Source organism: Meles meles, chromosome 7 (assembly GCF_922984935.1).
Source record: "Meles meles chromosome 7, mMelMel3.1 paternal haplotype, whole genome shotgun sequence".
Classification (NCBI taxonomy): Eukaryota; Metazoa; Chordata; class Mammalia; order Carnivora; family Mustelidae; genus Meles; species Meles meles.
In genome coordinates this window covers 6,850,613-6,871,524 of record NC_060072.1, presented here as the reverse complement: position 1 = coordinate 6,871,524, position 20,912 = coordinate 6,850,613, and the positions used below count along the sequence as shown (strand labels likewise).

General features: G+C 42.4%; 1 protein-coding gene and 1 pseudogene across 1 annotated transcript in view; both read left to right on the top strand.

Annotated features, from left to right (window-relative positions):
• The window catches only part of MEI1 (meiotic double-stranded break formation protein 1), a 76,227-nt gene that overhangs the window by 26,264 nt on the left and 29,051 nt on the right, over positions 1 to 20,912 (top strand). The window contains exons 15-20 of the mRNA XM_046012678.1: positions 765 to 876; positions 3,075 to 3,135; positions 4,134 to 4,231; positions 6,839 to 7,007; positions 11,739 to 11,886; positions 20,061 to 20,336. Of these exons, the coding sequence (XP_045868634.1) occupies positions 765 to 876; positions 3,075 to 3,135; positions 4,134 to 4,231; positions 6,839 to 7,007; positions 11,739 to 11,886; positions 20,061 to 20,336 (864 nt within the window). The remainder of the gene's footprint in view (positions 1 to 764; positions 877 to 3,074; positions 3,136 to 4,133; positions 4,232 to 6,838; positions 7,008 to 11,738; positions 11,887 to 20,060; positions 20,337 to 20,912) is intronic.
• On the top strand, positions 16,535 to 17,078 carry LOC123946857 (annotated as a pseudogene).

Sequence of the window (20,912 nt, the reverse complement as noted above, 5' to 3'; positions counted from 1 at the left end):
TGCTCTCTCTCTCTCTCTCCCAAATAAATAAATAAAATCTTTAAAAAAAAGGAAAAATAAATGTGAGCAAGGTGCCTGGATGGCTCAGTGGGTTAAAGCCTCTGCCTTAGGCTCAGGTCATGATCTCCGGGTCCTGGAATCGAGCCCTGCATCGGGCTCTCTGCTCAGCGGGGAGTCTGCTTTCTCTCTCTGCCTGCCTCTCTGCCTTCTTGTGATCTCTGTCTGTCAAATAAATAAAATCTTAAAAAAATAAATGTGAAGATAGTTTACAAACTATATGATTATTATTGATGGCTATAGTCATAGAAACTTGAGTGTCAGGGAAGAGTGCCTGGCTGGCTCAGTAGAGTATGTGACTTGATCTTAGGGTCATGAGTTCAAGCCCTATGTTGGGTGTGGAGCCTCTTTAAAAAAAAAGAAAGAAAGAAAGAAACTTCAGCATCACTCTGCATTATAGTTTAGAAAGTACTTTTTTACACATCAGATCTTATTTGTTTCTGGGAGCTAGGTCTTGTTGTTATTACTGTCTTATTCCTTTTGGTACAGGGAGACCCAGAGAGGTAATGCGTTTTATACAACTTATTAAGTGGTGGATACAATCCTTAGATGCAGGCTTGTGATTTCAGGCTCCCTAGCTTTTCTTGGGCCCTTCAAGTGAAAGGGGTTAGTTTATTGTTGCTAGATTTAATGCCAGTTTTGCTGATGCTTTCTTCTTCAGAGGCTCAGTTCTGGTGGGCTGTGTTCTCCCTCCTGGTTCTTTGCAGAGGCACTCAGAGCAGGCCACCCACCCAAACTTGATGGAAGTTTTCCTCTCGATTCTGCACAGTCTGTTTGTCATCGCTCCCCACATGAAGGAGAAGTTCTCCAAGAAGCTCGGTAGGCATCAGGCAAGTGTGGAAGTCGGGAGGGAGGCGGGTGCTCGGAGTATTCAGAGAGCATAACCTGTGGGCAGGAGGTTTATGTGATCACTCAGAGTCAATATCTATATTCTGCCCAGTGTTGAGTGGAAGGCAGTACTATCCAACAACCGAAGGTCCTTAAAGTAAGTTCTCAGATTTATTGCTATTTCTCTAAGAATGTCAAGGAGGTTCCAGTTCCAGTCCCACAATACACGTCTTTCCATGTTGTTCTCCATACTTGATATTCCCTCAGACTTCTCAAGACGTTTAGCATCTCTGACGCCTGAGTGCTGAATGTCATAAGTACCCCCAGTCATTGTGACACCTGAAGTCCCATAGACTTCCAGATGCCTTCCGGGGGGGAACTGGCACTCTGTGTGAAAGCTGCTGTCTAGCTGTACACTGAACTGCCTTCTTATAATTGAACCCCAATGGTTCTTGATTCCCTCAGCCTTTTCCAGGCTTTCTTGCATCTATTTATTTTGTTCTCTCACCAGTCATTTTTTCCCTCTCAAGTGTAAAGCTTCCTTTCTCACTTGTCCAGTTGTTACCTGTAAATACTTCAATCTGCTGAATAAGTCCCGGAGTCAGAGTTAGAGTCTCCTTTATTTTCCTTAGTATTAGTGATGGTGAGAATGGGAAGGGGAAAACAGCCCAAGCAGAAAGGGAGTAGAGAGAAAGGGAGTAATAATTAACAACTAATGACAACTAACATTTATGACCCTCTTACTATTGTCAGACACTGTTTGTTTGTTTGTGTGTTTGGTAGAGAGAGAGAGTGAGAGCGCATAAGCCAGGGAGAGAGGCAGAAGAAGCAGGCTTCCAGCTGAGCAGAGAGCCCCTTGCTGGGCTTGATCCCAAGGACCCTGGGATCATGACCTGAGCTGAAGGCACATGCTTCATCGACTGAGCCACCCAGATGCCCCAGATACTATCCCCCCACCTTAAGATTTATTTATTTATTTTAGAGCACATGTGAACAGGAGGAGGGGAGGAGGGGTGGAGGGAGAGGGAGATAAGCAGACTCCCCGCTGAGCAGAGAGCCTACAGGTCTTGATCCCAGGACCCTGAAATCATGATCTGAGCTGAAATCAAGAGTCAGATGCTCAACCGACTGAGCCACCTAGGAACCCCCGTCACGTACTGTTTTAAGTGCTTTATACATATTAATTCATTTAGTTCTCAGAAAAACCCTAGAAAGTTTGTATTATGATTATCTTCATCCTATGAAGGAGCACACTGAAACTCAGAGAGGTTGAATAATTTTTTTTTTTTTTAATTTGCAAGGCTTTTATTTTTTTTTCTTTTTACAGAGAGAGAGAGAGATTACAAGTAGGCAGAGCAGCAGCCAGAGAGGGGAGGAAGCAGGCTCCCTGCCAAGCAGAGAGCCCGATATGGGGCTCGATCCCAGGACCCTGAGATCATGACCCGAGCTGAAGGCAGAGGCTCAACCCACTGAGCCACCCAGGCGCCCCGAGGTTGAATAATTTGACCAGGATTGCACTAGAGGTGGTGTACCCAGGATTCAAACTCAGGGAATCTGGCTCTGGAGCCTGCTTTCTGATTTTTTTTTTTTTTTTTTTTTTTTTTTGCTTCCTGAATTTTTATGCAATGCTTGCCTCTATCTTTATCATTTAAAGCCTTTCCCTTTCTTCCTGTCACATAGCAGATAGTCTACTATACAGTCTACCATATAGCATAGGTCTACCACAGAGGAGTAGCCAGGGCTCAGTCATGGAGGGCTTTGTTGGCCATGTGAGAAATTTGGACTTTATTCTAGAAACTTTGAGTCTTAAAAAAGAGGAGTGATAGGCTCAGCTTTCTGTTTTAGAAAGATCCTTTTTGATTTGGTATGAACCATGACTTAGAGGGATGCAAGACTGGAGAAAATAATTCAAACTCTTGTATTAACTCTGATGATAGGAACCAAGGCAGTATTGGGGGGGGGGTTGTGACGGTTGGATGTGGGGCAGAAGGGAGAGAGAACAGCTCAGGGTAATGCCTTGGCTTGTGGCTGCCATCTAGGTGGATGGTGCTGATTTTTATTGAGAGAAGTCTCACTGGGAGAGGTTTTGATTTGGGAAGGCAGCAGAGGATGTGATCAGTATGGGCTGGGATGACGATGTAATAAATCTAGTTTAAACTGCTTTCTGGTTGCTTCCCACTTCTCCCAAGCTTCTTCATCTTTCATACGACTAACCCTGGAACTGAAGGCAAGATTCCGCAACAGCCTGAGGTACGTTTGGTCTCAGGCAAAATTGGTGGCCAAGGGGCCAGTGTCCTTGACTGGACAAGTGGAAATTTCTGACTGGTTTATTAGTCATTGGACTGTGAGGGGATTGACAGTGTCAGAATTGCTCAGAAGCTGGTGGTATGAACCCGACTTGCTTCTGTAGCTTTTATTTAGTCTGGTTCTGCTGAGACATTCATTCCATGTGACACATGGATGGGCACCTGTTACGTCAAAACTGGAAAGGCTCTTGGTGATCATTTGTCTAACCCCTAATTTTACAAATGGGGAACTGGAAGCCCTTGAAGGTATGAAAGAAGTGTCCATGGAGAGTCCTGTCCTCGCTGCTGCCAGCCCAGCATTTCCAGAGGAGAAACTCTCTTGTTCAAAATAGAGACTTTAGTCTGTCTTGTTAACGTTTCTGCAGTAGCCTTTTCTTCCTTCCCATTTATGATTTGCCACCTGTCTCTGCAGTACTCGGCAGATCCCATTTGTTACTGCCTACAACCTGCAAGGCGACCACAGTGCGGTGACTAGGTCTCCTTGCATATCTCTGAATAGAACACCCAACCTTCAGGAGGGGATACAAATACAAGGATCTATCTGGATTCAGAGTCACAATTTTGGATGTGTGTAGATCTCCTTAATTACCTGTCTTGGGTTCAATAGCTTCCCTCCCCTAGTGCTCCCAAGCTCTTTCCTGGTCTAGGAGCACTTGTTTTTGTTGCTATGTTTTGTTAAGTCGGAGTTCGGTAGCCTTCCCTGACTTATTTTTTCAACTTTGAATTTTAGTCAATGCCTATGTGTCTACATTATAGCTGTGGCAGCAGGTTCCATATAAATTATTCACAGCTATGTCCAGAATTCTTCTTTCAGAGCCGTGGTTAGAATTTCATTGGGCTTTGGCACAAGGCAGTGGTGCCCCAGTATATGGCAAGGATAATGCTGTCCCAGCCAAAGTCACAATGTCCTCTCTTGTTCTCTCTTCCTTTCCACGCTCTAAGTCACTCAGCCCTAAATCAGGTATGTTCCAATTTCCTCTACTGCATGAGCCTCAACCTCCTCTCAGCTCCAGAGAAGACAGGCCCACCTTCCCAAGAAGGTAAGATGTTGTGGCTTGACCACTCCTCAGGTCCATGGTGATCTTTTTACACTCTGGATGCCTTTGTTGATTGGCTGGGTAGTGAGTTAATATCACAGTAATTATGACCTCTTTGCTAGAAGCTGCCAGAGGAACCACAGAATCATGGAATGGTAGGACTAGAGACTAACACTTAGGGAGGTGAGATAATAGAATCAGAAAACAAGAGAATCCAAGCTTCCTGGACCCTTAGACTCTAAGGTCCTGAAGGACTCCAGAGCTTATCAAGTCCAGTTCCTCATCCAGGCCATCTCCTCTGTAACATCCTTTATAGCAGAAGTTTCGCGCTCTGCTGGTTACCTCAGGAGATTTCTGCTCAAAATACTTGAAATGGCCTGTTCCATTTCTTTGTTTCTTCATTCATGAAATATTTCTTGAGCATCTGCTGTGTGCCAGGCTATTTCCAGGTGCTGGTGATAGAGTTCCAACATCCTGTCCTCATGGAATGAGAGAGGTGGACAATAAACACATAGATTCAATGTCAAGAATCAATAGGTTCTATGAAAACAAACTGGGCAAAAGGATAGAGGATGATGGGGGGAGAAGGTACATGTTGGATAGGTGGTCAGGGAAGGCCTCTGTGAGTAGGTGGCATGTTCGCAGAGGTCTGCGTCAGATAAAGGAGGCTCATGGAACGTCTTGGCCGGAGGAACAGCAGATGGGAGGGCTGAGAGCTGAAGTTTTTCCCTCTGCTGAAAGTCACTGAGCTTCGGCTCCATGCCAGGGAGGCCTCAGTGCTGCTGTGGATATGGTGATAGTTACAACATGTTCTCTGCCCCCATGGAGTTCCTCTATCCTAGACTTCTTTTGGTATAACATAAAACAATTTAATCATCGTATTATTCATTCATTCATTCAGCAACTATGATACCTTCTTTGTGGTGCTGGCTGTGTTTCCTCTTTATACATTTATTTATGAAGATGGGTCATGTCCCTCCATTTCCCAAACCTCACTCCTGTTCCTTTTTCTCCAGCACTGTGCCGAGAGAGACAGAATCTCAGGTGAACATTTTCATTCCTTCCAATGTGGCTTGGTTCCCAAGTCTCTCACTGTAGCAGCCACTCCTCTCTGTGTCGCGTCCTGCTCTCTGCCTGTTCAGGTGTGGTCTGGCCTTCAGAGACGCTAGCACAACCGCTTCTGCCATGGTTGGCGCCGAAGATTATGTCGGTAGCCACTGCACAGCACCTCTTGTGCTCACTGTGCTAGCCCCACTGCCGCTGACAGCATCCTCTTTTTTGGGGAGTAGGAGGAGCCCCACATATCTGCCTCCTTAGAGATTGAGGCCTTGTCAGATCTGAGTGCCAGAAGAACAGCAGACCTTACTAACATGCAGACTGCTCCTTTCTTTTATATATCAGGAGAAGGGGGGGTGGATGTGTGGAACTCTAGCATATTCGTTTCAGTTTTACAATAACGATTACAGTGTGCTTTGGTGCAAAAATCACTAAACTGAGCATTAGGAGACCTGACCTGGCTTTGCTGTCAAACTGCTGTGCATATTCTCCATCCTCATCCTCGACTTGGCCCTAAGTCCACTGAACTGGCAGGACAGACCCTTCACTTGACCTCTGACTTGGCCTCCCACTTTCAGCTGCTCATCCTCCAACCAGTTTCCATCCACCGCTGGAAAGATCTGTCCAAAAATCAAGTCTTACCATCCTAACACCCCAGCCTTCAGCTGGTGGTCCCCAAAGATCAGTCTGTGGGACACTGTCAGACAGTGATGAAGGTTCCTCTGATCCATGGTGAAATGTAAAAAATAAGGGTAATATAGTGAATTTTCTATGAAGTTGACTTTATTCAAGTTTAAGCTCTGAAGTCTTTTTCTTTTATACTCGTTTGGTATTAAAATACCCTTTCTTTTCTGAAATAGAGATTTCATAGGAAATCTATTCTCAGGATAAAAATCTAAATTCTTGACTCAGCATTCAAACTACAAATTACGTCACATCATTTTGGAACTCTTGACACTCCACATCTGTTCATCACTGGTTTGGTCAGACAGAATTCCTTGCCACACCCTAAGCATGTCCTCTTAAACCTCTGGGCCCCTGAACACCTTTCTTCCCATGCCTAGGATTCTCTGCCCTCACTTTTCTGCCTGTTTTCTGCATACCTTCCACAGTTCGCTCCTTTTTGAGCTTGTCCTCCCCACCCCAGGTGGTATGAGTCACGCTTGAATGGGACACTTGATCGCCTGTCTTGTTAACTGTCTGTCTCATTATCTGTCTTTTCTCAGCCACCAGCTCCGGGAGATAGGGCCTGTGTTTCACAGCCTGGCCTAGCGTAGCCACTCAATGAACGTTTGTCAATGAATGAATGAGTCAAGGATTGTATCCATGTCTTCCACATGTTTAGTGGAAGAACATCTTTAGTTCATCTTCCATCTTTAGTCTCTCCTGGCAGGTTGAAAGTTTTATAAAGGAATAGGAAACTCTGATTTCCTTTTATCCTGCATGAACCCTGCTACCCTGTGCAGTACCCTTCATGCAGGCGGGTATTTATGTGCTGGTTACCTGCTTTTCTGTGTTCTCCGTGTGGCTTTCTCCTGCCTCTTTCCTCTCCAGAACTCTCTGCAGCATCTGCCTTCCTGCAGCAGGGGCTGCCCCAGATAAGCAGCAGGAGCCTTGAAAGCCTCGCCTTCCTGTCAGATCGCCAGTACGTGGAGGGAACTGCTCGCCAGAGACAGTACAGCATCCTGCTCCTCTTCTACCTGGCCTACATCCACGAGGATAGGTCAGTGTTCGGTGCCAGTGGCTGGCAGTGGATCCTGGGACCCACATCTGTAGCCCAGTTTAGTTTGCTAAATATTCACAGACGCCTCTGCTCCAAGCCTGGTGTTGGGCACTGGGGACACAGAGATAAGTGAGAAATGGGTTTTATTCCTGAGGGGCTCACATACTGGAGGAGAGTTAAGGCAGGTGGGTAGTCACAGTGTTGAGAGCAGAGGCCTAGAGTGCTAATGAGAATTTTTTGGTATCCTTAAAAAGTATTGTTTGTGGATAGAAAAAAAAAATTAGTGGTTTACTTTGGTTTTAAGAATTACTAAACAGGGGGTGCCTGGGTGGCTCAGTGGGTTGAGCCTCTGCCTTCAGTTCAGGTCATGGTCCCAGGGTCCTGGGATCGAGCCCCGCGTTAGGCTCTCTGCTCGGCGGGGCGCCTGCTTCCCTTCCTCTCTCTCTGCCTGCCTCTCTGCCTACTTGTGATCTCTGTCAAATAAATGAATGGAATCTTTAAGAAAAAAAAAAAAAAGAATTACCAACAGGAGTGCCTGGGTGGCTCAGTCGGTTAAGTGTCTCCCTTCAGCTCAGGTCATGATCCCAGGGTCTTGGGATTGAGCTCTGGGTCCCTGGCGTAGGCTCCCTGCCCAGTGGGGAACCTGCTTCTCCCTCTCTCTCTGCCCCTTCTCTCCCTCTACCCTTCCTTTCTCCTTTCCCCTTTCCTCCTGTACCTCCCCTCGCCCCTCTCCTTCCTGCTGCTTGCACTAGCCCTCTCTCTCTCTCAAATAAATAAGTAAAATCTTTTTAAAAATTACTGTGCCGTTTAAGGGGCGCCAGGGTGGCACAGTCCATTAAGCGTCCAACTCTTGGTTTCAGCTCAGGTCATGATCTCGGATCCTGAGATCGAGTTCTGCATTGGGCTCTGTGCTAGGCATGGAGCCTGCTTAAGATTCTCTCTCCCTCTCCCTTTGCCCCCCACCACCATCTCTTAAAAAAAAAACCAGATTACTGTACAATTGATTAAAATTTCAAAATCAAGCTTAAAAAATAATTGTATTGAGGTAAAATTCACACAACACAACATCAGTCATTTAAAGTCAACAGTTCAGTAGCGTTTAGTATACTGGCATTGTGCAACCACCACCTCTCTCGTTCCAAAACATTCCCTTCGCTCCAGAATGAAACCTCACACCCATTAAGCATTCGCCCTCATGTGTTATTACTATCCGAGTGTTAAGTTTTTTTTTTTAAGATTCCCCATATAAGTAAGATCATAAAGTATTTTTCTTTCTCTCTGACTTATTTCACTTAGCCTAACGCCCTAAGGTCAATCCATGTTGTTATAAATGGCAGGATTCCCCCTTTTTCTGGCTGAATAGTATTCCACTGCCTGTATGTATGTATCACGTTTTCTTTATCCGTTCATCCACCAATGGACACGCAGGCTTTTTCCATGTATTGGCCATAGTAAATAGTGCTGCAGTGAACATTGTGGTGTGGATATCTTTTTGAGTTCAGAAGTAGAATTGCTGGATCATATGGTAGTTCTATTTTTAAATTTTTGAGGAAACTCCTTTCTCTTTTCCATAGTGAGTGCACCAATTTACATTCCTACCAACAGTGCTCATGTGTTCCCTTTTCTCCATATCCTTGCCAACACTTGTTTTTTTCTTGTCTTTTTGGTAATTGCCATTTAACAGGTATGAGGTGAAACCTCATGGTTTTGATTTTTATTTCCTTGCTGATTAGTGATGTTGAGCATCTTTTCATGTACCTTTGGAAAAATGTCCTTTGGATGTACTTTGGAAAAATGTCTATTCAGATCCTCTGCCCGTTTTTAAATTGGACTTATTTTTTATTTTATTTTTTGCTATTGAGTTGTGTGAGTTCTTTATATATTTGGATATTAACTTTTTTAAAAGATTTATTTATTTATTTACTTGACAGACAGAGATCACAAGTAAGCAGAGAGGCAGGCAGAGAGAGAGAGGGGGGTAAGCAGGTTCCCCGCTGAGCAGAGAACCTGATGTAGGGCTTCATCCCAGGAACCTGAGATCATGACCTGAGCAGAAGGCAGAGGCTTAACCCACTGAGCCACCCAGGCGCCCCTCAATTGGCCCTTTAACCTAACAGTAGATCTTGGAGATCTCTTCATGTTAGCTCATGTATTAATAGGTCTGCCTCAGACTTTTAGTAGCTGTACAATGTGTAAATTATACCTATCATCCATTTTATTTATATTTCTTAAATAAAAATTTTACTTTGGGATAATTATAGATTTATACAAAAGTTGTAAAGAATACAGAGAATTCTTCACTAATTTTCTACTGTTAACAAAACTATGGTTCATTTATTAAACTATGACACCAACCTTGGTACATTGGTATTTTTTCCCAATGTTTTATTGTGGTAAAATACACAAACATAAAATTTATGTCTTAGCCATTTTTAGCGTACTGTTCAGGGTTACTAAGTGCATTAATATTGTTGGTCTACCATCACCACCATTCATCTCCAGAACTCTTTTCTTCTTGCAGAAGTAAAATTCTTTACCTATTGAATAACTCTCCATTTCCCCTTACCAGCCCTTGGGAACCACTATTCTACTTTCTGTCTCAATGGTTTTAACTACTCTAAGTGCTTCCTGTAAGTAGAATCACGCAGTATATATCTTTCTGTGACTGGCTTATTTCACTTAATGCGTGTCCTCAAGATTCATCCGTCCTGTAGCATGTCAGAATTTCCTTCCCTTTTTATTCTTAATAATGCTCCGTTGTATGTATATACCACATTTTGCTTACAAATTTGTCCATCAGTGGACACTCGGATTGCTTCTGCATTTTGGCTGTTGTGAATAATACTGCTGTGAACATGGGTATACAAATATCAATTTGAGACCCTGTTTTCAATTCTTCTTTGTATGTACCCAGATTGCTGGAGCACCTGACAGTTCTAGTTGTGATTTTTTGAGGAAATGCCATGCTCTTTTTCATAGCAGCTGTACTTTTTCACATTCCCACCAATGACGCACAAGGCTTCTAATTTCTCCACATTCTCATCAACTTATTATTTTCTGCTTTTTGATGGTGGCCATCCTAATGGATGTGAGGTTATTACCTCATAGTTTTGATTTGCATTTCCCTAGTGATTAGTGACGTTGAGTATCTTCCCATGTGCTTATTGGACATCTGTATGTCTTCTGTGGGGAAATGGCTATTCAAATCCTTTGCCCATTTTTGAATCAGCAAGTTTTATTGTTGTTATTGAGTTTTAAGAGCTCTTTATTTACTCTGTATATTAATGTCTCATTAGATACATGATTTGTAAGTATTTTCTCCCATTCTGTGGGTTGCCTTTTTACTCTGTTGACAGTACCTTTTGATACATGGAAGTTAAAAACCTTCATCAGTCAAATTGTCTGTTTTTCGTGGTTATTATCTGTGCCTTTCATGTCATATCCAAAAAAAATCATTACCAAATCTGATGCTGTGAAGTTTTTGCTTTATGTTTTCTTTTAAGAGTTTTGTAGTTTTAGCTCTGGACCCATTTGGGGTCTATATTCTTTTAGATCATGTTAGGTGAGGGGTCATAGTCATTGTTTTGTATATCCAATTTTGCCAGGACCATTTCTTTTCCTTTTTTTTTTTTTTTTAAGATTTTTATTTATTTATTTAACAGATATATATGTATAGAGAGAGCACAAGTAGGCAGAGCAGCAGCCAGAGGGAGAGGGAGAAGAAGGCTCCCCGCTGAGCAAGGGGTCCAATGTGGGGCTCAATCCTGGACCCTGGGATCATGATCCGAGCTGAAGGCAGCTGCTTAGCCAACTGAGCCACCCAGGCTCCCCGCCAGAACCATTTCTTGAAAAGCTTGTCCTTTCCCCCATTGAATGGTCTTGGCATTCTTGTTGAATTTCACTAGTTTTTCATCTACTGTCCCTTTTCTGTTCCAGGACATTAGGTTGTGTTTAGTATTACCCATTTTAAAATGTTTAATTTTTTTAAGAATTTAATCTGATAGGTGAGAGATACCCATGCTGGAAAATTGAAAAGATATAATAGGGTATATGCCTTTTGTATTTTACTAAAAAAAGTCATTCCCCTTCTCACCCCTATTACCCTTGCATGTACAAGCATAGACGAATCCCTTCCCTAGAAACTAGCCCACTGAACATACCAGTTTAATGATAAAGACGAGTAGACTGTTGGCCAAAAAATGGATTGCTAAACCCCAGAAGAAGCATCCTTCTCTTTAATAGTGCTAGTCTAGCTGGTAGGCGCTTCATCCTTTTTTTTTTTTTTTTAAAGATTTTATTTATTTATTTATTTGACACACAGAGAGAGAAATCACAAGTAGGCAGAGAGACAGGCAGAGAGAAAGGGGGAAGTAGGCTCTCCGCTGAGCAGAGAGCCCGAGGTGGGACTCGATCCCTGAGATCATGACCCGAGCTGAAGGCAGAGGCTTAACCCACTGAGCCACGCAGGCGCCCAGACACTTCATCTTCTAGTTGTGAGTGAGGAGTCTCTGGCCCCTGACAGGGCTTTGTACAAAGCATAGGATCTCGTGCTATGCATGTATGACTATGTTTTGTAAGTATATGTAGCGTGTTCTTTGGCAAGGTGTCTTTAGGCCATGGACAGGCTGGGGCAGAAGGACAGAAGGCAGAGGGAAGATGTGGCAAGACAGGACGTGAAACAGCAGGATTGCCATTTCTGTCCTTTTCACTTAGACTCTCCTTTGTTGACAGGTTTGTCTCCGAGGCAGAATTGTTTGTGGCTGTGCAAAGCTTCCTCCTGTCTCTGCAGGACCAGGGTGAGCGCCCTCCACTGGTGGTCTTCAGAGCCTCCGTCTATCTGCTTGCAGTCTGCCAGGACAAAGACTGTGCCCTTGATGAGGTATGGGCAAAATGCTTGGGGCCCTTCCTCCTGCTGCACCCCATACATCATGGCTCCTTGAGAGACCATGATGATATCGAGAGAAGGTACATGGCAGAGAGAGAGATAGAGAGAGGAAGAGAGGGAGAGGGAGAATCTTGAGATAAAGATTATTATTTCCACTTTTTACAGGTAAGAAAATCAAGTCTTAGGTTAAAGTAACTTTTTCTAGGTCACACAATTAATTGATGGGAGAGCCGGGACTCCAGTTTAGACTTATCAACTCCCAAGGCATTTATCTTAGTACCACCTCTGGTTTGAGAAGGAGGAGAGAAGTGTGAGGTAGGTCCTTCTATTAACGGTTCACCAAACAAAGTGGGTTTCTGGGACCCAGAATATTGTTAATCAGGCTGATTTTGGATCGCTATGTTGTATGTATACAAGTTCTCTCTTTCAAGATTCTTTATAAATTCTTATTGATCAAGGACTATATCTGATTGATCACTAATCTTTTGCCTCTTTCACTGAAGATCCCTTCTCCTCCTTAGAGATGGACACTTCGGCCTCAACCTAAGGATACTCTTTTTTTTTTTTTTAAATATTTTATTTATTTGACAGAGAGAAATCACAACTAGACAGAGAGGCAGGCAGAGAGAGGAGGAAGCAGGCTCCCTGCAGAGCAGAGAGCCCGATGCGGGGCTCGATCCCAGGACCCTGAGATCATGACCTGAGCCGAAGGCAGAGGCTTTAACCCACTGAGCCACCCAGGTGCCCCGAGGATACTCTTTCTTCACTGACTAATAATTCACCTCCTTTTTTGTAAAGGTTTCTTAAAACTTTATTTAAGCAATCTCTACACCCAACACGGGGCTCGAACATGACCCTGAGATCAAGAGCCACATGCTCCTCCAACTGAGCCAGCGAGGCGCCCCGTTTTTTCGATTCCTGTTGAGGCAAACATGATGTAAGCAGACATTTGAATGGAAGCAGAAAGTTGTAGTTGAAGTGCATGAGTTTTCAAGTAAGATAGACCTAGATATACAATATTCCACTGTCTCTTTTTTTGGTGATCTTTGAAGCCACTTGTGATCATTGCCCACTATTAATTCATTAGGGGTTGCAAAAAAATAATACCTTAATTCTGTCATTCAGTCTTTGTTTATTAACTGGGATACTTGCATGAAAGGAAACTTCCTTTATCAACTACTCAGTTACTCTGAATGGTAGATTATATAGGAAGCATAAGTTGAATGTTTGGTTCTTTTAATTACAGTTTACAAGAAATGAATTGGTTTTCGAGCATTCCACAAAAGGGACCAAAGAGATTTTTTTTTTAGTGTCATTATGAATTCATGGATTTAAAAATATTTGATGTGTTTCAATCCACTGTAGTTTATTACCCTTTTGAAGCTCCAATTGTCCTATCTTTGATCAGTGGAAGCCTATTCAGGGTAGATCCTGAGGCCTTTTGACACAACCCTAGTACTCTTCGGCAGAGTTTGGGTTTTCTACTATGACAAGATGCTTTAAGCTTGTATATACTTCCTACTCTCGCATTTGCTTTACCCCAGTTAGGCTTTCAACTTTACCACATCTCTGGAAATGCACTTATCAAGGTCACCAGTAACAGATATATAAAGCCAGTAATCAATATTTGTCATTATCTTACTTGACCTATCAACAGCATCTGTTTTCTTTGAAACATTGCCTTTATTTGGCATCTAGAATGCTGTGTACTCCTGATTTCCTCCTACCTCTCTGGCAGTTCTGTCTCTCAGTGTCTTTTGCTGATTTTCTCTTATCTCCCTGACCTCCAAGTGTTGTCATGCCCCAGGGCTCAGTCTTTGATGCTTTTCTCTTTAAATTTTTTTTAAAGATTTTATTTATTTGTTTGACAGATGGAGATTACAAGTAGGCAGAGAGGCTGGCAGAGAGAGAGAGGGAGCAAGCAGACTCCCTGCTGAGCAGAGAGACCGATGTGGGGCTCGATCCCAGGACCCTGAGATCATGACCTGAGCCGAAGTCAGAGGCTTAACCCACTGAGCCACCCAGGCGCCCCTTCTCTTTAAATTTATTTCTTTGGTGATGTCATATAGTTGTATTTATATAACAATATTGTGTATTGTGTATTATGGTTTGATTCATGGCTGAATTAAAAAAGATGACTCTGGCTTGTAGGATGATAGACCAAAAGGGCACAAGGTGGAAGTGCGGAAGCCAGTTAGGTTACGGCAATAATGTGGACAAGAGCTAGTAGAGGAGGTGGTGAAGAGCATTAACTAATGGATATATTTTGAAATGGAGCCAGTAGAATCTTGGTGGATCAGTGTGAGCTGTAAGAATAAGAGAGAATAAAAGGATGTTTCCAAAGATTTTGGTTCTGATGGGGGCCAAAGAGTTGTCTGAAATACTAGAGGGAGTGAGCTGGAAAGAGAGGGGGTGGTGGTAGAGTGGCATGCTGGGACTGGGATTATTGAGGAGCGTGCAGTTCTTGGTAATGATAAGGCCTCGGGTCATGACCATGCATGGGCATGACTGACTGAGGCAAGTGGAGGAGATGCAAAGGGAGAAAGAGAACGTAGAGGCCATGTTTTGGGAACTAGGGAGGTGGGAGCAAATACAGCCTTGACCTGAGAGATTGTAGGGAAGACAGGTTTTTGGAAGAAGATCAAAGCAACTAGGTGAAGGGAACATTCAAAGAGGCACAGGACAAGGAATTTGCTGATAACTGAGTGAGTTCTGAAGGGCTCTATGGAAGGGTTTTGGGAACTGGGATTGAGTGGGAGATGAGAATAGAAAAGGGCATGTTTTGAGCCATATGGGATGATCTGAAAGTTCTGGGCTTCCTGAGGTGACTAATGTAAACAGGAGGAAAGGACATGACAGGAAAAGTCTGATAGTTTCAGGACTAATATTGGTGGTAAGATAGGATTTCGGGACCTCTCTCCTATCTACCAGTGGTGGTGTGGAAACTTCGAAGGAGCCCATGAAACTCTAGGCTTTCCCTCTACGGTATGAATCCATAAATGACATGTAACATGTTTTGCATGTTTAAAAATCATATATAAATATACAAATGGTAATATATAATCACAGCTTGATTTTTAACTCAATTCTGTTTTTCTATTTTTATATATTATTCATTCAGTATTTTTTGTTGTGGTAAAATACCCAAATAAGATTTATCATCTTAACCATTTTTGGTGTACAGTTCAGTGGCATTAAGTACATTAATTTTAGGCAACTACCACCACTAGTCATGTCCAGAACTCTTTTCATCTTATAAAACTGAAACTCTATACCCATCAAATAATAACTCCCCAATATGAATTGACCACTTGACATGTGTCACGTGCCATCTGGCCTCCTGTCAGGGTTGGGGTGAATCAAACATGTTCCCTGCTCTCAGCACAGTTTGGCAGGAGAAACAAAAATGTCCTCTACAAGCAGGTAATAACAGCAATGAATGCTCTCCTGGAGCTGGAGGACTGCTCGAGAGGTATGAAAACACACAGAGAAAGAGATTGTATCTGATTATGGCATCGGGAGAGGCTTCATTGAGGAGAGAATTAAGATACAAAATGGACAGTTTCCCAGTCTATCCCTTCAAGGAAGAAAGTCAAGTGTAGTGTGCCTTAGCTGAGTCATTTAGGAGACAGACTGGAGAGAAGCTCAAAAGGTAGACTTAAGTCTTTAACAATAATGCTCAAAAATGAAATTAAGAAAACAATTCCATTTATAATAGCATCAAGAAATAAAATACATTGGAATAAATTTAACAAAAGAAATATACTTCTGACTGCTGAACATTATAAAACATCATTGAAATTAAAGAAGACCTAAACGAATAGAAAGACGTCCTGTTTTCATGAATCAGAAGACTTAATAGCCAGTTAGAAGATTAAAAAAAAAGTTCTGGGATACAACATACAACATACTGACTATAGCTGATGATTCCGTTTTGGGTATTTGGAAATTGCTGGGAAAGTAGAGCTTAAAATTTCCGAACACAAGGAAAAAGACTTTTTAACTGTGTGAGGTGATGGATGTTAGCCAACCTTGTGATCATTTTACAATATATACATTTATCAAATCATTGCATCATGTACTTTAAACTTACACAATGTTATATGGCAACTATATTTCAATAAAACTGGGGGAAAAAGACTTAATAGTGTTCAAATGGCAATAGTCCCCAAATTGATTCAACACAGTTCCAATAGATTCAACACAGTTCCAATCAAAATCCCAGTTGCTCTTTCCTTCTTTCCTTCCTTCCTTCCTAAAATTCATATAGAAATGTAAAGGACCCAAAATAACTAAACAGTCTTGAAAAGAAGAATAAAGTTGAAGAGTTCACACTCTTTCATTTCTTTTTTTTTTTTTTTTTTAAGATTTTATTTATTTATTTGACAGAGATCACAAGTAGGGAGAGAGGCAGGCAGAGAGAGAGAGAGGAAGCAGGCTCCCTGCCAAGCAGAGAGCCCGATGCGGGGCTCGGTCCCAGGACACTGAGATCATGACCTGAGCTGAAGGCAGAGGCTTTAACTCACTGAGCCACCCAGGCACCCCACACTTTCATTTCAAACTAGAGGCCTCAAGGGAGATGCTGGAGACCCAGAGCAGCTCTGAGGTGGTGAAAAATAGCTCTTCGAGTCCATAATAAAAAATGGCCTCCACTAAGACTACATTACAAAAAATGAGAAAGAAACAGAATGAAAAGACTGAAAAATTAGAAGAGGGAGAGCCTGAAGAGTTTGTGGTGGATAAAATACTGGACCAATGTGTAGTGGATGGGAAAGTGCGGTATTTCCTGAAGTGGAAGGGATTTATAGACCGTACTTGGGAACCTGAAGGAAAGTTAGATTGTCCAGAATTAATGGAAGTATTTCTTAGTTCTCAAGAAGCTAGCTAAGAAAAAAAGGGTACAAAAAAAAAAAATCTTTATCTGACAGTGAATCTGACAATAGCAAATAGAGGAGGAAAGGGATTCTGCTGATAACAAGAGGCTTTGCCAGAGGTCTTGATCAGACTGAATAGTCAGTGCTACAGATAGAGGTGGAGAATTCATGGTTCTCATGAAATGTAGAGATTCAGATGAGGCAGACTTGGTGCTGGCAAAAGAGGCAAATATGAAGTGTTCTCAAATTGTAATTGCTTTTTATGAAGAGAGACTAACTTGGCATTCTTGTCCAGAAAATGAAGCTCAATAATTTTGAGGGGTTGCATTGCTTTTCTTTATATGTTTTTATATATACACTTATGTATGTGTATATGTATGTATATGTGTATAGATGGGCCTTGGCTTTTTTATTTATTAGTGTGAAGAAATCACATTCTAATGAAAAATCAGTTTGATAGGTTCTTTTTGAAGTAGTATTGGGGGAGTTGTTGGGGTTCTTTTGCCTCTACTAGCACTGGTTACTTTGAACAAATATAAGCTTTCTGTAGTTGCTCCCTGCATCAGGAAAGAATATTTGAGACCTTGGTATATTATTCCCCTGCATTCAAGAACACCTTTTCTAGAGACGCCTGGGTGGCTCAGTTGTTGGGCAGCTGCCTTCAGCTCAGGTCATGATCCCAGGGCCTGGGATTGAGCCCCACGTAGGCCTCCCTGTCCACTAGGAGCCTGCTCCTCCCTCTTCAACTCCCCTGCTTGTGTTCCCTCTCTGGCTATCTCTCTCTCTCTCTGTCAAATAAATAAATAAAATCTTAAAAAAAAAAAAAAGAACACCTTTCTAAATGTTGGGGAAGTCTTCATAGTTGTTAATCATAATTTGTGTTTAACTCCCAGATGCCCAGGGACCATTCTGGGTTTTTTGTTTACTTGGGGTTTTCGGTGTGTATACATAAAATTACATAGATAAATAGTTTCCTTCCCTCCCTCTCTCTCTCCCAGCCAACTAGCTTCCTTCCGTCCTTCCTTCCTCCCTTCAATTCATTCTTTCACATTTACCAAAACAAAAACAGCATTTCATAACCATGGGTAAGCCCATGTTTCTGGGATGCCATCATTTTCAGCACCTTAAGAAATAAATCGCTTAAAGTTAAATTGAAAATTCTTCTGAAACCTTAACCTTTCAAATTTTGTAATTATTTGGGTAATTTAAATATAATGGAAGCAATTTAAATTGGACAATGTAAAAGCAGCCATATCAGAATTCATATCCATATCTATAGTTATAGAAATGCAAGTTTATTTATAAAACCTCTGAAAGGAAAATTTTTTTTTAAGATTTTATTTATTTGTGAGAGAGAGCGAGCACAGGCAGGCAGAGAGAGAGGAAGGGAAGCAGGCTCCCCACCAAGCAAGGAGCCCGATTTGGGACTCGATCCCAGGACACTGGGATCATGACCTGAGCCGAAGGCAGCCGCCCAACCAACTGAGCCACCTTGGCATCCCTGAAAGGAAAATTTTATCACAACCCCCTCACCCAAATAAGAAAACTAGATAAGTGCTGGTGTATTTTAATTAGGTAAGCAAAACTTAGTTAAATGGACATTTAAAGTTTCCTTCTAGGGAACCATTCCTTTTCAAGAAGTTGAAATCCGGGGGCGCCTGGGTGGCTCAGTGGGTTAAAGCCTCTGCCTTTGGCTCAGGTCATGATCTCAGGGTCCTGGGATCGAGCCCTGCATCAGGCTCTCTGCTCCGCGGAGAGCCTGCTTCCTCCTCTCTCTCTGCCTGCCTCTCTGCCTAGTTGTGATTTCTCTCTGTCAAATAAATAAAATATTTAAAAAAAAAAAAAAGAAGTTGAAATCCCTGTGCTGTATTGGATAAAAAGTCATGATTCATGGAATGTCTAGACCTCATTCATGGAAACATAATCATAATCAGATGGTTAAAGATATTGGCAGTTTAGGATCTTCTGGAATAAATGAGTGAAAAGATTCCGTAATCTAAATTCTTGACCTGCAGGTGGTTTCTTTACTGCAACTCATTCCTTGCATGTAGGCCCAATCTTCTCAGTATTTGGGTTACTGGTTCTGCAGAAGCCAAGAAAAACAATAACTTTGTAGTAATCAGAATGTTATCCAACTATATATTGTTTACTTTATTGTGAATACTGGTGAATAGTCAAGAGTTTTATATTTCTTTTTAAAAAACCAGAATAATCAGGACTGTGTTTCTGACATAAAGATAGTCATCTAGATCAAAGGAATAGAATTGACAGTCCAAAAAGAAACCCACATATTTTTTTTAAAGATTTTATTTATTTATTTGACAGACAGAGATCACAGCTAGGCAGAGAGACAGGCAGAGAGAGAGGAAGGGAAGCAGGCTCCCTGCCGAGCAGAGTGCCCGATGCGGGGCTTGATCCCAGGATCCTGGGATCATGACCTGAGCCGAAGGCAGAGGCTTTAACCCACTGAGTCACCCAGGTGCCCCCCACATATTTTTTATAAGGATGCTAAGGCAATTTAGTGGGAGAAAGAATAGTCTTTTTCACAAACAGTGCTAGAACAACTGGATGTCCACATGCAAAAGTGTGAAGTTGGACACTTATCTCATAGTATATACAAAATTAATTCAAAATGGATCAAAGACCTAAATGAAATAGCCCAAACTATAAAGTATAAAACTCTTAGAATTGCATATTAAGGATTAAACATTGCTATATGTACAATGGGAGCAGGTAGGCTTTTGAGGGTTAATATACAATTCAACACACATGCCCTTTGCCCCCTCTGTGCCAGGCCCTCTGACAGGGGCACAGGTTAATCTGCATCAGTCTGTTTCCTCAAGCAGCTCAAGTCTAGTGTGGGAGGTAGACACCTACACTGATAATTACAACACTGCCTAGTAAGTATCATTATAGAGCTGGGTTTTTCATCCCTGGTGCTATTAACATTTTGTACAACATTATTCTTTTCTGTTGGAGGCCGTCCCGTGCATTGTGGGATATTTAGCGGCATCCCTGTTCTCTCCCACTAGATGCCAGTAGCACTCCCTAAATCAAGAAAGTACAAAATGTAAACATGTCCAAAAATCTCCTGGGGAACCAAATCACTCTAATCTGAGAACCACTGTTACAAGGTGAGCACAATGAGTTTTCTTTCTCCTGGAGTACTGAAATGCCAAGTACATTTTTCCCAGTTACGTCTTGGCTATGTTTGTTGGACTGTCTTGGGTCCTCTGCAAGATTTATTTAGTCCCTTTCTCTTCTTTCTTTCTTTTTTTTTTCCTTTGTCTCCAGGCTGTGGTCAGTGCCATCAGAAAATTTTTAGAGGACATCCCCGACCTGCACCTGGTTTATACCCACCACCCCCTCCTGCTCAGATTCTTCCTGTCGTATCCAGAGCTGATGAGTAGGTTTGGGCACCGTGTCCTGGAACTTTGGTTCTCCTGGGAGGAGAACAGCTATGAGGAGCTGGATGATGTCGCCTCTGCTGGACAGGCCCCGCTTCCTGCCAGCTTAACAGCCCTGTTCCACATGCTCAGAAGCAGCCCCAGTATCCTGCTCATTTTGCTAGTAGGTGACCACTTGCTCATTTCTGCATTCAAAGTGGTGGGTTCTTTCTCTCTCTCTGGGAGTTGGTTTACTGGGGTCAGGAGGCAACTGCCAATGTTGGTGTTTGCCTCTGGATTTATAGATGTTTCCATGTGAACTGGCTGGCAGGTGCCTGTTTTCTAGGAATCCATACTCTTTTCTAAGTCTAATGGAAGTTTGCTCACTGAGAGATCTGTCCCTCTGTACTCCTCAGGGGATAGAACTGTGAAATACTGACCCCAGTCACCATTCCCTCTCACCTCCCTGTCTTCTTGACATTAAACAAGGGCTTAATGTCAGAGGAGATCCTTGGGGCATGTTAATGGAGATGGCTGATTATAGAGGGACTGTGCTTTTTTTTTTTTTTTTTTTTAACCATGACTCACAAGATAACATTATATGCGCAACACACTCCCTTGGGCAAACCCCAAGTAACCCCAAGTTGTCAGAAATTCCAGTGCTTTTTTTTTTTTTAATGCATTAAAACATTCCTATAATTCCTATCAGGTATATCAGATAAGTCATCTAGCTGCCTATCATCTGCAATTTCTAATACAC